At 57.2% G+C, this 15948-nt stretch overlaps 1 protein-coding gene across 1 annotated transcript in view; it reads left to right on the top strand.

Moving 5' to 3' along the window:
* SIN3B (SIN3 transcription regulator family member B) overlaps positions 1-13294 on the top strand; it is a 38116-nt gene extending 24822 nt beyond the window's left edge. Inside the window, exons 10-19 of the mRNA XM_072721300.1 lie at positions 773-889; positions 2054-2292; positions 3033-3216; positions 5128-5731; positions 5944-6113; positions 9044-9217; positions 9476-9568; positions 10687-10781; positions 11010-11214; positions 11350-13294. Of these exons, the coding sequence (XP_072577401.1) occupies positions 773-889; positions 2054-2292; positions 3033-3216; positions 5128-5731; positions 5944-6113; positions 9044-9217; positions 9476-9568; positions 10687-10781; positions 11010-11214; positions 11350-11580 (2112 nt within the window). The 3' untranslated portion in view covers positions 11581-13294. The remainder of the gene's footprint in view (positions 1-772; positions 890-2053; positions 2293-3032; positions 3217-5127; positions 5732-5943; positions 6114-9043; positions 9218-9475; positions 9569-10686; positions 10782-11009; positions 11215-11349) is intronic.
* The last annotated feature ends 2654 nt before the right edge of the window (positions 13295-15948 follow it).

The raw sequence follows: 15948 nt of genomic DNA, 5'->3' as shown, positions 1-15948 counted from the left end.
TCAGCTTTCGCCACAAAAACCCGTCACACCCATGTTTTGCATAAAAGAACTGAAATGTTAACCCCCTAAATTTTGAATAATAGACAGTGCTGGGATGTGGCCAAAATGCCTAAGCTGAGATGATGGTTTCTTACCATACTGGTAGCTTTGGCACACTGCAGAGCACCTGGCACTGGTGTCGGTTTTGGCATATTCCTGCATTTAGATTTACGTTTGTTTCAGCCAGGAGCCTGCTTTGTCCCAGGTCACTGCCTCTGGTATGTCTCCATTTAGCTTGACCACTGAATACTTTTTCAAAGTTAGTAGACAGGCTATTACTCTGTTTCCAGAATTCAGTAGTGCTTGCTGGATTTCAGGATATATAGTCCTAGGGTCAGTAAACTAAAATCTGGCCCTATGCCTGTGTTTGTAAATAAAGCTTTATTGGCATATACACATGCCATTATAATGCTTGCAGCTGCTTTACCAGGACAGAAGCAGAGTGGAATAGTCCTCTGACAGACTGGCTGGCCTGCGAAACCTAAAATTTTCATCATCTGGCCCTTTACAGAGAAAGTTTGCCAACCCCTGAAATAGTACCATTTGTTTACAGGACCAAAGTCCTGTTTTCTCTTAAAAACGCTTTAAAATTAAGGTTATTTGTATGAGAAGGTAATTTCCTGTAAGAAGTGGACTATGTCCCTTGTCTCCGTATCTTTCACACCGGATCATAGTAAACAGTTCTGGCCACCGAGGCCTCCCGCACTGGTCATAGCATCTCCTCTTGGTCCAGGTGCTGAACGACACCTGGGTCTCATTCCCCTCCTGGTCAGAGGACTCCACTTTCGTCAGCTCCAAGAAAACTCCCTACGAAGAGCAACTGCACCGCTGTGAGGATGAGCGTTTCGAGGTGTGTATGCTGGCATTGTGGGGCCCTCCCAGCCAGTCCTTACTCCGGGCTATGATAGGGGGCGGGGGACTGGGGTCTGAGCCTGTCCCCCACTTCTCCACTTTACCCTATCCTCCCTTTCCATCCTGGGACGTATCTTTCTCAGTCTCGAAACTTTCAAGTATGAGGGATTCCACAACTTTCCAGCAGAGGGCAGCACCTGAAAGTGTCCTTTTTCTGCCTTGCTGCCCTTCAGGCCGGCTTGGCAATGGTGCTGTTTCTTTCCATTTTAAACGTAATACTTATTTACATTAAATTAATTAACTCAGGTTACCTTAATTCTCGTCATTGAAATGCTTACTGAGATCTTTGGATGTTTACGTGCAACCAGTGATTCCCGGGACCCTTCTTTTAGTGGTGCCAGCATGTAAACTCACTGGCACAGTGTCACAGCTAGGAGGTTGACATTGACACACCTGAGATCTCACATCTCCACGGTGTGTGTGTATGTGTGCATGTGTTCCCGTGTGTGTGGTGTTGTGTGTGTTGTGTGTACATGCGTATTCCCCACCACCACTCCCCCACCACCAGGTTCCCTCTTGCGGCCCCTTATGGCCCTTTCCACCTCCCTCCCTACCTGACCTTTTCCCTGACCCCTGGCAACCACTGACCTGTCCTCCAGCCCTGTCACTTTGTCCTAAGTGGGATCACAGTGTGTAACCTTGGGGGACTGGCTCCCCATCAGCATGTGGCCTGGAGAGTCATCCTAGGGGCAGGGACGACCATGAGTCCACCTTTATTATTGTCTTTGATGCCTGTGAAGTGGGTCAGTATGGGGACCTTTTCCTTCCTCAGATGGGTCCACCCATGTCCTAGCTACTGGATATTCGTGCAGGTGGTAAGCCACCCACGAGTCGTGTTTTGTGAACACCTGGCTCACACCATTGCTGGGGTCAGACCCCAGCTCTATAACCAACTGTGCTTGTTCTGGGCCCCTAGAACCACATCCGGGCTACCACTTCCGGGCATCCGTCATCCCTCACCCACCCCCCACCCCCCGCCCCCACCCCCATCCCAAAATACAGAAGTTAATCAGTTCTGTCCAAGCATCTCTTCTGCCAACCCAGGCCTGTCCCCAGGGCCACGCTGCCCCCCAACAGCTGGCCCCTGCCTTCCTCTCCGTAGTTAGATGTCGTCCTGGAGACCAACCTGGCCACAATCCGTGTGTTGGAAAGTGTGCAGAAGAAGCTCTCACGGATGGCGCCTGAAGACCAGGAGAAGTTCCGGCTGGATGACTGTCTGGGGGGCACATCGGAGGTGATCCAGCGCCGCGCCATCCACCGTATCTACGGTGACAAGGCTCCAGAGATCATCGAGAGCCTCAAGAAAAACCCCGTCACTGCTGTCCCTGTCGTCCTGAAAAGGTGTCTCCAGATTCTGGCTGCCCCACCTGTCACAGGCAGTCCCCCTGGGGCTCATTAGTGCTGTTTGTCATCGGTGATTGGGAGGGGGCCCCCGGGACCCCAGGCTATCTTAGTATGATTTCCAGTCTGTCCTCCTCCTCCTCCTGTTCTACTCCTAAGAGAAAGGCACAACTGTTAATTGTCTCATCCTTCTAGAGTTTTCCCCATGCACATAGTCTTATCTAAACATGAAAAGTAACTATTTTAAAGCACAAATAGGATCATCCTATAGCACAGCTTGCCTGTTACTTAGCAGTACATTTTGGGAACCTTTTTGTGCTAGTGAATAGGTATGAAGTAAGTGGCTGCCCTTGACCAGGTGCTGTGCTCAGCCCTGGGATTGCAGAGTAGCTGAGGGAGGTTGACATGTCCCTTTGCCTGGGCCAGTCAAGTATGTGAGACCAGTGGTTGATCCACTAACTACCCAGAGTGTGGTCAGTGCCATGGGGCAGGGCAGGGAGAAGGCTCTGGGGCAGCGATACTTGAAGAGCTGTAAAACCAGCCACATCAGTTCTACAGAGCCAGTGTTCTCTCCCTTCCTCTTCTCTCAAGCGCGGAACCCACTGCCCAGGCCAGGAGCTGGCTGTCCCTGGTTTGGAAATGCACTCGGCTAGGCCTATGGGTGGATGACAGGCTGCCTGTGCAGGGATGACGGGTGGGTGCCCCGGTTGTCCCCATGCTGAGCCCCTCTGACCCTGCAGGCTGAAGGCCAAGGAGGAGGAGTGGCGGGAGGCCCAGCAGGGCTTCAACAAGATCTGGCGGGAACAGTACGAGAAGGCATATCTCAAGTCCCTGGACCATCAGGCCGTAAACTTCAAACAGAACGACACCAAGGCCCTTCGCTCCAAGAGCTTACTCAACGAGATCGAGAGCGTGTATGATGAAGTAAGGCCCTCTGCTTCTCCCAGTCTCAGGCAGATTGCCAGCTCTCTGTGCCTCTGTTTCCTCAGCATCCCTCTCATAGGGGTGGAGTGGGTGTTTCTGTGGCACTCAGCCTAACACCCGTCCAGGGGGAGGATTATAGCCCGTTGCTGGCAAAGGGCCCTCCCCTCCCACGCCTCCTTCCTTCCCCACTTACTCCCGGGCCTTGATCAACCTTCCCTCAGGTGACTTCAGCTTTCCTTTCTCTGCTGCTAGCTGTGTGTCTGCACAGTTGAACCCTGAGAAGGAACGTTCCATCTGACCCTTACAGACCTTATGATGTAGTAGCATTGTCCTCCTGGTTTTAGGAGTGCAAAACGGAGACATGAGATGTGGCCACTAGCCGAAGCCAGTCACAGGAGACAAGGCTCCGGGCCCAAGGGCTATGCCTCTAGTCACCACACTGCGCCTTCTTGGCAGCTGGGGCACAGTCAGGCTCCTGGGGTTAGAGCCGCAGAACTGAGGCAGGGCTGGCTCCAGGCTATGAGGATTGAGACATTGATAACACGTACAGGGAGGGAGTTACTTGCAAGAGCCTGTGGTGGGAAGCCCCTTCCCTCCTGCTTCCCTGCTCTGGGTTGCCCCTGGCCCTGCAGGGGCCCACTTGCAGCTAGTTGGGTCTCCTCACTTTCATCCTCCAGGCCTGAGAGCACCCTCCCACCCCCCTCAACAGAGTCCGTGGGACATCCTCAGACCGAGAGTTGATGAGCTGACCCGTGAGGCCCAGCACTGTCACCGCGGAGTTCCTTCGCCCTTTCCCCGGGGGGCAGAGGGGAGAGGGGCACTGTTTGGGGCTGGAGGTTGGCCCACCAGCCTGGTGAGCTCTGTGTGTGCAAGCCTGTCATGCACGGGGAAGTCAGCCCCGTGTTGCACTGTGGGTTAGCAGAGCACAGTTCTGAATTGCATATGTCGGAACTTGCTCTGAGAAAAGGACTTAAAGAGATTTTTGAGGGTGTTTGTGGCACAAATGAGATAGGGACTCACAGAGCAGTAGGAGAAGGAGGTTACGCCAGAGCCAGGAGCCGGGCTCAGCTTCTGGAACAGCCGCACACCAGCTCTCAGGCCCCCCTGCCGCCAGCGCAGGGAAAGGAGATCTCGGGCTGCTACAGAATAGTGTCCCCGAGGGAGCATGACCTCTGGAAGGAAGAGACAGGCCTGACCCTGCCCTCGTTCTCTGTTGGTCACTCATTCTGTGGCTGTTCAAGGAGTCCCCTCAGTGCTGTGCCCTGGACCGGTCACCGAGAGGTGAGAGAGACCTGGCCCTGCCCCTGGGAGCTCCCCACCTGCAGGCACGGCATCCACGCTCACATTTTCTGAGAGCCTGGGTGTGTCAGCCTCGTTGCCTGGTGCTGGGGATCAATGCCACCCAGGGGAGCGTGTTGTCAGGGCTGACCTTAGCAGGCAGCTCAAGGCAGTCTGGAGAGAGTATGATCATCTACAGGTTCGCAGGAAGAAAAGGCATCAGCTGGATAAAGTCTGAGGAGAGGGATGAGACCAGGGCTGTGGTTTTCCAGGGCAAAAGAGTAGAGGGGCAGGTTGCAAAGGTCTTAACACACAGCAGGAGGTAGTTCGGCGCTCGTGAAGCATTGAATGAGGCCAGGTGTCGGGGGCTACAGGATGTGCCAGGGACTGGGATCCTGTCGTGAGCAGTGCAGAAGGCCTAGAAGGCCGTAACGAGGCTGACCATGCTCCTGTAGGTCAAATCACTCTAGACACGTATCAGTGGGTGGAGTGGGCTGGTGGGCAGTTGGGAGGTGCTGGGCTGCACCCCAGACCAGTGTGTGATGCCTTTAGAGCACTCTGGTCCTGGGCTCCCCTACCTTGACTTCTCCCAGGTGGTCACTTCCTGCCTAATGACCCCCTGTCCCCCCCCAGCACCAGGAGCAGCACTCGGAAGGCCGCAGCGCCCCCTCCAGCGAACCACACCTCATCTTTGTGTATGAAGACAGGCAGATCCTGGAGGACGCGGCCGCCCTCATCAGCTACTACGTGAAGCGGCAGCCAGCCATCCAGAAGGAGGACCAGGGCACCATCCACCAGCTGGTACACCAGTTCGTGCCCAGCCTCTTCTTTTCCCAGCAGCTAGACCTGGGGGCGTCTGAGGACTCCGCTGATGAGAGCCGGGGGAGCCCCCAAGGGCAGAGCGCAGACCCCGGTGACCGGAAGAAGCCAGCGCCTGGGCCACAGAGCAGCCCCCCAGAGGAGAAGGGGCCCGTGGGCGAGGCGCCGGCCACCGAGCAGCCGCCACAGCAGCACAAGCCCCTGGATGACGTGTACAGCCTCTTCTTCGCCAACAACAACTGGTACTTCTTCTTGCGCCTCCACCAGACCCTGTGCTCCAGGTTGCTGAAGATCTACCGCCAGGCACAGAAGCAGCTCCTGGAGTACCGGACCGAGAAGGAGAGGGAAAAACTGCTCTGTGAGGGCCGCCGGGAGAAGGCCAACGACCCTGCCATGGAGCTGCGGCTGAAGCAGCCGAGTAAGGCCTTGGGCCCCTGGGGGTGGTGCACGGGTGCTCACGTCCACTGGCCGGCCCAGGACTCGGGTGCCCAGTCTGGCTCCCGTCCTGGAGCCTCAGGCCGATGTTAGGAAGCCTGTGGTGGGAGGCAGCATCCTGTGGAGACTTAGGTTCATCCTGGTGAGGCCCACACGTGTGTGTGGCCCTGGATGACCGTGGTCCCCACTCCACAGGCGAGGTGGAGCTGGAGGAGTACTATCCGGCCTTCCTGGACATGGTGCGGAGCCTGCTGGAGGGCAGCATCGACCCCACGCAGTACGAGGACACCCTGCGTGAGATGTTTACCATCCATGCCTACGTGGGCTTCACCATGGACAAGCTGGTGCAGAGCATTGCGCGGCAGGTGAGCAGGGGCGGCGGGGCTGGAGCCACGGGCCACGAAGCACCTCTGAGAGGCTCCCTGCCTGCCCCCGGCCCTTCCTTCATCTCATGCTGTGGGGATGGCCCTGTGGTCAGCACTTTTCTTTTGTTATTTTAATTGAAGTAGAATTCACATAACACAGAATTCACCATTTTCAAGTGAACAATTCAGTGGCATTTAGTGCGTTTATAATGTTGTGCAGACACCACTTGTATCTAGTTTTGGAGCATTTCCATCACTCCAAAGGGGACCCAACCTCCATGAGCGGTCATCCCACTCATTGTCCTCCCCCAAGCTCCTGGCAGCCACCAGTCTGTCTTCTGTCTCTGTGGACTTTCCTGATCTAGATGTTTCCTTTAAATGGACTCATACAGCTTGTGGCCTTTTCTGTCTGGCTCCTCTCAAACTCAGTATGCTGCTTGCGGGGCTCATCCACCAAAATGCACGCATCCATCTGTAGTGCATGTCAGTGCTTCCTTCCCTAACGTGGCCGATGCCTACACCATTGTGTGGATGGACCACATTCATTCATCCACTCACCTGTGGATGGTCATGTGGGTTGTTGCCACCTTTTTTTTTTTTTTTTTAAAGATTTTATTTATTCGTGAGACACACACACACACGCAGAGGCAGAGACACAAGCAGAGGGAGAAGCAGGCTCCATGCAGGGAGCCTGATGTGGACTCAACCCCGGGACTCCAGGATCATGCCTGGACCAAAGGCAAGCGCCAAACAGCTGAGCCACCCAGGGATCCTCTAGGTTGTTGCCACCTTTTGGTGATTGCAAACATGGGTATACAAGGATCCATTTGACTCCTTGTTGACACACTTTTCTGGAGGGTAGCAACACATAAGGAACTGTGTAGCTCATTCCTTCTGGAGGGAGACTGTCAGGGACATTTATTAGCATCACTGAGAACAGCAGAAGACACCACGGCTGGGTGTCAACAAGAGGAAATCAGTCACGTTAATATAAACAGCAAAACCAAAAAAAAAAAAAAAGAAAGAAATAGCAAAACCCCAGACGAGACATACGGTCTTGGGACATAAGTCCGGCTTGGTTACCACCAGAGTTATTGTTCAGCTTGACTTGGTTTCCCGTTTATCCAGTAAGGCTATTCCCCGCAAAGCAAAAAAGCTGAGGTAAGAGTAGTGTCTTGACCCTCTCACCCAGATACAGTTGTTAGAAATGGCATTTCCTTTCAGGCTTTACAAGCTTCCCATCGAAGCAGAAACACACACAGAAGCATGCCCAGATCCCAAGCATGCAGCTCGGGTCTTCACAGCCCCAGCCCTGCTTCGTTTCAGCCCTCCCTGCATGCAGGCACCCACGGCCTGGTCTCTGGCACCGAGAGCCCACGGTTTGGAGCTGTGCGCCATTGCAAGCCCATAGCGCGCCTGTGAACAGGGCCCTGTGAACAGACCGTGGGATTGTGTGGGGTCCTCTGCCGAGATCCCTGTGGCCCCCTTCCCTCCGCCCAGGAAACCTTGCAGGGAATGAGCCCCTGTTGGATCCCTGGAGGTTGCCATCTGTGCCTGGGGTGGGGCTCCCGTGGCTCAGGAGGTGGCCTCTCCTCCTTTATGGGTCTAGTGGGTGGTGGGGTTGTGTTGTGGCTGGTATCCCTGACGGCTCATGGGGTGGGTGTCTTTGGATCCCTCTGTGGCTGTTTGGATGTCCTAGGTTGTGGAGAGCCCGTCTGTGCCAGTTGGCCCTTCCCCTGTGGAGCCCACCACCTTTTCCCCACTGGGGAGTGGGAGGCTCTGCATCTTCTGGCTGCTAGGAATCCTCCTCCCTGACAGGTGTGCTCTGAGACCCTAACCCTTTTGTGTTTGGCCATCTCCCCGTGTCCCTCTGTGTGCTAGGCCAGCTCTCTGTCCCTACCTGTCACCATCTGTAGTCGTGGCCTTTGTGAACAAGTGTTCTGGCAGCAGGCACACAGGGCCCTGTGAACAGGCCATTATAGGGCTGGGTGTCCAGTCTGCCCCCAGTGGGGCCCAGTTCCGGGGACAGCAGCCTCATCAGTAGCACCCAGAGGGTTGGACCAGATCGGATACTCTGATGAACATGTTTTTTTTAAATTTCCTTGTCCCCAAATGTCTCCTATAGAACTTGTTTTGTTTTTGTTTTTGTTTTTCTTAAAGAAAAAGGGAAAAGGAAAAGAAAAGGAGCAAGAAAAATGGAGATATTTAGCTGAAGCCCTGTAAGGACAGGACCCCAGGCCCCAACCTCCCCACCTGCCAGCAGGGCACATGCTCACAGGGCCATCAGAAGGCTTTGAGGCCGTATTGGTGCTCTTTGCCTCTTTCCCGTTTGATTAGCCTGTCTTCTGGTCAGTAGTAGCAGCCAGTGTGTTTACTGGGGTCTTACCGGGTGAGATTTACACGCGGCCACATGTTGTATCTACCCAACAAAGCTGCGTGTGGGGAAGGCCCCGAGGCCTGGAACCCCCATGCCTGGGGCACCAACTCCTCACTGGCCGCTACTTCCCTTATTCTTCCTAAGTCTGAAGGTTTTGAGTATGTTGATAGGGCTCACAAGAATTCATTGTGTCCGTAGCAGAACACTGAGGCTTGAAGAATTACTTGCCATGGCACCACCTTGGGATAATTATCATCCCCATTTTGGCTCGTTTTGTTCAGTACTTTAGTGTTTCTCACACCGAGGCAGCGCTTGCTGGTCTGGGCTGGCTTGCTCTGGGTTGGTTTTCGATCTGGTCGGGTGTGGTCTGCAGCCAGCATGCGGAGGCTACCTGGCACAGCCGTTGGACCCTGGCCTTCATGCCCACCTCGTGGACGTTGCTGGCCTCATCTGGGGATGAGGGGGGCCCCAGCGAGAGGTGGCGGCAGCTGTGCCTCACCCCTCCTGGGGACACACAGACGCCACACGCCCACTGGCTCTCCCTCCCTGCCAGCTGCACCACCTCGTGAGTGACGACGTCTGTCTGAAGGTGGTGGAGCTCTACCTGAACGAGAAGAAGCGGGGTGCTGCAGGGGGGAACCTGTCCTCCCGCTGCGTCCGCGCTGCCAGGGAGACCAGCTACCAGTGGAAGGCTGAGCGGTGCATGGCTGATGAGAACTGCTTCAAGGTAAGGGGTGGCCACAATCTGCCCCACGCGGGGCCGGGGCTGCAAGGAGTACACCCACGACGGGGGACGACTGGCTGCTTTGCCCGGGCCCGGGAGGCAGGCTGGGGCTGGAGCTGGCGCTGGGCCTTGACTTGGCTGCCAGCCTACCCGATAGCACAGACTTCTCTTACTGGGCCCCTGGCAGCTGGGGAAGGCAGTCCTCGATGACCGTGCAACCTCGTTCAGGGCTTCAGCCTGTTCATCCCCCTTCCTCCCCAGGTGATGTTCCTCCAGCGCAAAGGGCAAGTGATCATGACCATCGAGCTTCTAGACACCGAAGAGGCCCAGACAGAGGACCCTGTGGAGGTCCAGGTGAGAACCACAGTCCACCTTGAACACATCGTGGGGGTTAGGGGCAGCCACGGGCAGCACTGTGGGGCCCCCCAAAAGCCTTGTGCACACGCTGGCCAGGCACCAGCTGCAACTGTCCACCCAGCGAGGCCTCACTCGCAGCCTGACCTTCTTGGAAGCCTGAGAGGGGATGGCCACTGCACATGCCCCATCAGGAGCCAGTGTGCATGTCCCGGGGCAGGAGGGCAGGTGAGAGCCAGGCCATCCTTCCCCAAAACCCTCTTCCTGGCTCCTCCCACCTGCTGCAAACACTGTCATCCCCCTTGAGCCCATGGCCTGCATGGTCACTCCGACCCTGTGGCGTGTGGCCCTGTACTCCCCGTGCCTGAAGCCCAGAGCCCTGGATCCCAGTCCCTGGTCACCAGGAGAAACCCCCTGGCCCACACTCTGAGATGCACATTCCACTTGGTATCCCGGTGCCTCTAAGCCCCTAGCCTCCTTCACAGGGTTGGGCCCTCCCCACCACTGCAGCCAGTGGGGGTCCCCTTGCGGCATCCTTCCCTGTGGGCCTCAGGGCTTTCCGTCAGCAGATGCTTTCCCAGACAAGTGTAGGTGAGGGTCTGTACACCCTGCTCCTTCCGGAAGTTTCCAGCAAATGTGGTTTTGTTAGGCTTGAGTCTGGAGGAGCCTGTGGCTTTTAGAAGGTGGTGAACAGAGGGAGGGTCACTTGGACATGGCAGACCATGCTCACCCCTGACCTGAGCAGCCCCTGCAAGCCCTGCCTTCTGCTCATCCCCCACTCCTGCCTGGCCTGTGTCTGCCGCTCCTCGGATCCAGCTCCTCTGTGTGAAGGCCCCGCTCCCTGGGGGAGCTTGTCACGTGACAGGTGCAGAGAGGATGTTATATAGCAGGTGTACTTATCCACGCAAGCGTGAAATGCCACAGCTGTCTACCTTGTGGCTCTGGGCAAGTGCTTCAGCCAGAGCTGCTGCCATCTGGTGGCTCCTCAGTAGCTGCCACCCTCCCGATGCTTTGGGAAACTGAGGATGAAATCCCTGGGAGCCCCTGAGCTCAGGGTCCCAGGTGAGAGGCTGGTGCCTCCAATGACACGGGCCTGTCTCCCCGTGTCCTCCCAACAGCACCTGGCTCGGTATGTGGAGCAGTACGTGGGGACTGAAGGGGCATCCAGCTCGCCCACCGAGGGCTTTCTCCTAAAGCCCGTGTTCCTGCAAAGGTAAGAGGACGTGGTGGTTCCTTCCCGGGGAACCCGCTCCCACCACCGGCAGCACCAGGGCCAGCACCAGGGCCTGACTGGTTTTCCCCGTGTTGCTGGCCAAAGGGGTAGGGTAATGGTTTCCACCACATCGGTCTGCATCTCTCTGACCCCGGGGAAGTCAGCCGTCTTCCGACGTTTACGGGCTGTGAGGATTTCCCAGTCTGCAGATCCTCCTCTCGCCTCCAGGAACCTCAAGAAGTTCCGCAGGTGGCAGTGTGAGCAGGTGCGTGCCCTGCGCGGCGAGGCCAAGAGCTCCTGGAAGCGGCTGGTCGGGGTCGAGAGCGCCTGCAACGTGGACTGTCGCTTCAAGCTCAGCACCCACAAGATGATGTTCATCGTCAACTCCGAGGACTACATGTACCGCCGTGGGACCCTCTGCCGGGCCAAGCAGGTGCCCCTCCCTGCCCTGGGAGCCTAGGGTCCGGCCCACGGCTGTCTGGGAGTGGTGTGCACCCCTTTTCCCCCCAGGATCCGGCCCACAGCTGTCTGGGGCTGCCCTGACTCCCCTCCCCACCCCCTTCTGCAGGTACAACCGCTGGTCCTGCTGCGCCACCACCAGCACTTTGAGGAGTGGCATGGCCGCTGGCTGGAGGACAACGTGACAGTGGAGGCGGCTGGCCTGGTGCAGGACTGGCTGATGGGCGAGGAGGACGAGGACATGGTGCCCTGCAAGACCCTCTGTGAGACGGCACACGTGCACGGCCTGCCTGTGACCCGCTACCGAGTGCAGTACAGCCGCCGCCCAGCCTCGCCCTGACTCCCTCGGTGGGCGCCATGACGCGCGGTTTGGTGCGGCCACTTCCCTGGCCCAGATGTGCATCGGGGCCTTCTCATGAACAACCTGAGGGGAGCACAGTGTCCCCCAGCCTTGCTGCTACAGGCTGCGAGCTCTAGAGAAGGATAGGGTTGTGTCGGGTTGTGTCGGCTTGTGGCCCTGTGCTACCATCCCTTTCGGCTTCCCTGCTTCCTTTGGGTTCATCCCGTGCCAAACCTGACCCCTTCCTGCACTTGAACTCGGGGCTCGCTCCTTGCTGGAAGGGGGAGGATCAACACGCTGGCCGAGGAGCAAGTGATGGCCTTTATGCACCTGCTGGGCCGCTTTCATCACACGTGCCAAATCCCTAGGTGAGGGCACCACTGGTCCTTTTGTGCAGTATCTGGAAAAGTCCGTGATGAACTGCGCGTTGGGGGGCATGTGTGGGGGAGGGGGTCGGCATTCAAGAGACCCCAACATCGAAGGAGTCGGGCCTGGGGGATCTGCTTGAAAAGCATGTCCTTCCTGAATGGTTCTAAAAGCTTCTGGAAATTTCCCAAGCTGGGACCATGCCTGCATCTGATAGTTTGGGCATGGGCGTGGCCCTGCTAATGCGTGGGGTCCTTGGTCACTTTGAAAGCAGGAAGAGCCCTTTGGGCCAAACTGTTGAGATTCTGCTTTGATGTCAGGATGTGGCATGGGAGGCCCCACCCTGGAAGAAATGGGACTCCAAACCCTGTGTGGACATGGCAGCCACACTCCGAGCTCCCGAGGGGAGGGGGCTCAGCCTGAAACTCCCTTGGAGCTCGAGTGGCCCCACACTGGTGGGGGGGCCAGGGGTGCGGCCATGTACCTAAGAAGGACATTCTAGAAATATATATATGCACACAAGTATTTATTCATAAGCTCTCCTAGTGGTTGTAACTTCTGCAGCAGCCAAGTCCCACGGTTCCTTGGGCAGTTGAGAGCCCTCTTCGTGGGACTCTGCAGGTCTGCCCTTGACGTTGCCATTCCTAGAGCCACCACCTGGACCGGGGACAGGCATGAGGGGCTGAGGCGACTGCCCTACAGAGGCTTTCTGTGCCAAGAATGCCAAGCAGTCTGGGCTGGGGACCAGCTCTCTAGAATTCCTGCACCATGAAAAGTCCTGGCCGGGCTCCTGGCACCATCAGAATGGGGTCAACCAACAGGGGCTCCAGAACCATCCCCGTGCAGCCTCCTTTCTGCCCAGCAGCAGCCCTCACCCTCCCAAAACTGAGCTGTGCCAAATCTGCAGTTCTGGGGATTGGAGATGTGTTTCTAGAAGTTTCTAGAAGTTACCTGTGGAACTCAAGGTTTGCAAAGCCTTTGACTCGGGGTCTGGGCGATTCCAGGGCCAGTGTGCCCTGCCCAGGGTCTTCTAGCCCATGTTTGCTCAAGTGTACCAGGCACTTTGTCCACATCCTTGTTTTATAAGAAGGGAACTTACCGGAATTCCTGAACCAGACCCTCCCAGCGCCACCCTCCGGAGCCCGTGGCCCCTTCCGTGCCTCCGTGCGGCCCTGGGGTGCGGGCCACACCCCACTGAGCCCCGCCCTGCATGCTTCTAGGGAGCGTCTCTTCTGTTTTTGAAGAATTTCTGTTCTGGGGCTTGTACTTCCTTTGCAGCTGTTTTGAATGTAGTTTTTCCTTTTCTATTTATTTGCACATTAAAGTTAAAAACTAAATATTGACCTAACTCTGAAGTCCTCTTGGTCATTACAGGGGGCCCCCAGGGGTGGTCTGCACCTGCGCCCCCTCGCGGCCACCCTGCACCTCCACAGGAGGGTCCTGTTTCCCCAAGGATGCCGTCCCATCCAGTTTTCTGGAATATTCATTCCCAGCTCAGGAGAGGTGTTTAAGTGTTGTGCTTGGGAAAAAATGGTGTTGGCTCTGAGCTTTCTCTACCTGCCCAGCACGGGATCTTTCCCACCCCCGGGCTCCCCTCTCCTCTCAACACACCTCCAGAGACTTTGTCATCACTCTGTACCCCCCCCCCCCCCCCCCCCCCCCCGCCCCAGCTCACCTGGGCCTGCTCCCATCCGGCCCCGCCTCCAGGGTAGTGGGAGACCACAGCTCTTAGGGTCCTCTTAGCGGATAATCCCTTGGGGCTCCTATCTGGCCTCCCCCCCAACTCACCCCCGGCGCCCACTGCCGGGCCTCACCCTCCCAGGTCAGGTCCCAGAGCTGAGACTGCTGCCCACCTGGCCTGTCCTCTCCTGGATGCGGCCCTCTTCCCAAGTGGCCGTTGCTGCCTTCCAGCAACCCCCTCGCCATGCACCCCACACACACATGGTGCCGCACGCCAACCCCTCCAGAGGATCAGGGCTCCCGGGAGTTTGGCGAATGAGGCTCAGTGCTACCCCAGATGCCTCCTTGCCTCGAGCCCACGTCGAGGATGGGTCCCAGGGCCCTGGGTGCCCGCAGTCGGGCCTTCTGGTTGGAAGCTCTGGGAGGGGTGCCCTGGGGCGTGGGCCCTGGCAGCTGCTGCAGCAGCTTCCGAGAAGGACACAGGGTCCCTGGAGTTGGCGGGGCCTGTGGCTGGGGTCAGGGCTCCGCAGGAGAAACGGGAGGGAGGGTCTCCTGCTGGCTGTGTTGGGAAGGGGTTGTGACCTGTGCGGGTGAGGACCTGGCCCCGTGGACACAGCCTGCAGCCTGGTGAGGCGCGGAGCAGGGGACCAGCCTGCCCTCCCCGGACTCGTGGAGGCACCAGATCCTCAGGGCCTGTTGAAGGCGCTGTCTGCAGCAGGCGATCATGCCCTGATGAACAGCCCTGATGGATAAAGCAGCCCTCCATCCTCACCGCCCGGCACCTCCTCCTTCCCGGAGAGGAGAGGGAGCAGGCGGGTGATACTTGGGGGGGGGGGAGGCTTTCCAGGGGTGCCTGATGAGCATCTATTTATCTCTTCTGCTATTTGTGAAGGGTTTGTCTCCATGGCTATTTCACAAGGTATAAGCAGCGCTTTACACCTGATGTCCTGGCTGAGGAGGAGGCCGATTGTTCTGAAAAGCAAGTTGACCCGAAGGCGTCTCAGGAGGGCGGGGTGGGGCCTGGGGGTGTAGGACCTCGGGGTAGAAGGCTGAGGGCCCGAGGGCCGGGGGTGCGGGCTTGAGATCTGAATGGCAGCTCCTGTGTGCCCAAGCGCCAGGGCATGGTATGATGGTGCAGCTTGGACTGCGGTCCCAGGGGCATCTGGGGTTGAGAGCGCCAGACCTCAACCCCTGGAGCCTGGTGAGACGTGGTCAGGGCACCCTCCTCTGGGCCGGAAGTGGGTTAATGTCCCTGCCCACAGGCTGAGGCCCAGCCCGGGAATTAGGCAGACACGCGGTTGTGCGTGCCCATCTGCCTTCAAAGTACAGCATGAAGAAATCACACTTTCCACGGAGATGGTGCCCCGAGAGGCGTTGCGTTGGACTTGAGGCGTCTCTAACTGACGCACCGACCTCCATCGTCCACTGGAGACCTCGAGGTGGGCCAGCATGGGCTGCGGGGGCTCCTGGGCGGGCCAGGTGGGGCTGCCGGCTTTGGGAATCCAGGACCATCTGCTGACTCAGATCAGATTGCCCTTCCCCTCCACCCCATCATTTTAAATGTTTTTAATTCAGTTAAAATACACGTAAAATTGAGCCATTTTAAGTGTCCAATTCAGTGGCTGTAAGTACATCCACGTGGTTATGCAACCATCCCCGCCGTCCCTCTCCAGAACTTCCCGGTCTTCCCAAACTGGGAACTCTGTCCCCATGAAACACAGACGGCCCCGCTCCTCCCCCGGCCCCTCGCACCCGCATCCACCGCCTACTCGCTGGCTCTGAGAATCGGACCACGTCGAGGGACCTCATCTTAGTGGGGTCACATAGTATCGATGCTTTCTTGGCAGCTTATCTCACTCAGCATCATCCATGCTGTAGAATAGCTTCTATCAGATTCTCCTTCCTTTTTATTTTTTTACTTTTTTAAAAGATTTTATTTATTTATTCATGAGAGACAGAGAGAGAGAGAGGCAGGGACACAGGCAGAGGGAGAAGCAGGCTCCATGCAGGGAGCCTGACGTGGGACTCGATCCCAGGACCCCCCCCGATCACGCCCGGAGCCAAAGGCAGACGCTCCACCAGTGAGCCACCCAGGCGCCCCAGATTTTCCTTCCTTTTTAAAGCTGCTATCCTGCCTTTTTAATTTTTAAAAAGGGATTTATTTGAGAGAAAGAGATTGAAAGAGAGAGAGCACGAGCAGAGAGGAGGGGCAGAGGAAGAGGGAGAAGCAGCCTCCCCGCTGAGCCGGGAGCCCAAAGAAGGACTCGATCCCAGGACCCTGGGATCATGACTTGAGCCGAAGGCAGAGGCTCAACTGACTCA

Source organism: Vulpes vulpes, chromosome 9, assembly GCF_048418805.1.
Source record: "Vulpes vulpes isolate BD-2025 chromosome 9, VulVul3, whole genome shotgun sequence".
In the NCBI taxonomy this organism is placed as follows: Eukaryota; Metazoa; Chordata; class Mammalia; order Carnivora; family Canidae; genus Vulpes; species Vulpes vulpes.
Note: the sequence above shows the minus strand (reverse complement) of the source record. Positions and strands in the feature narration are given on the sequence as shown.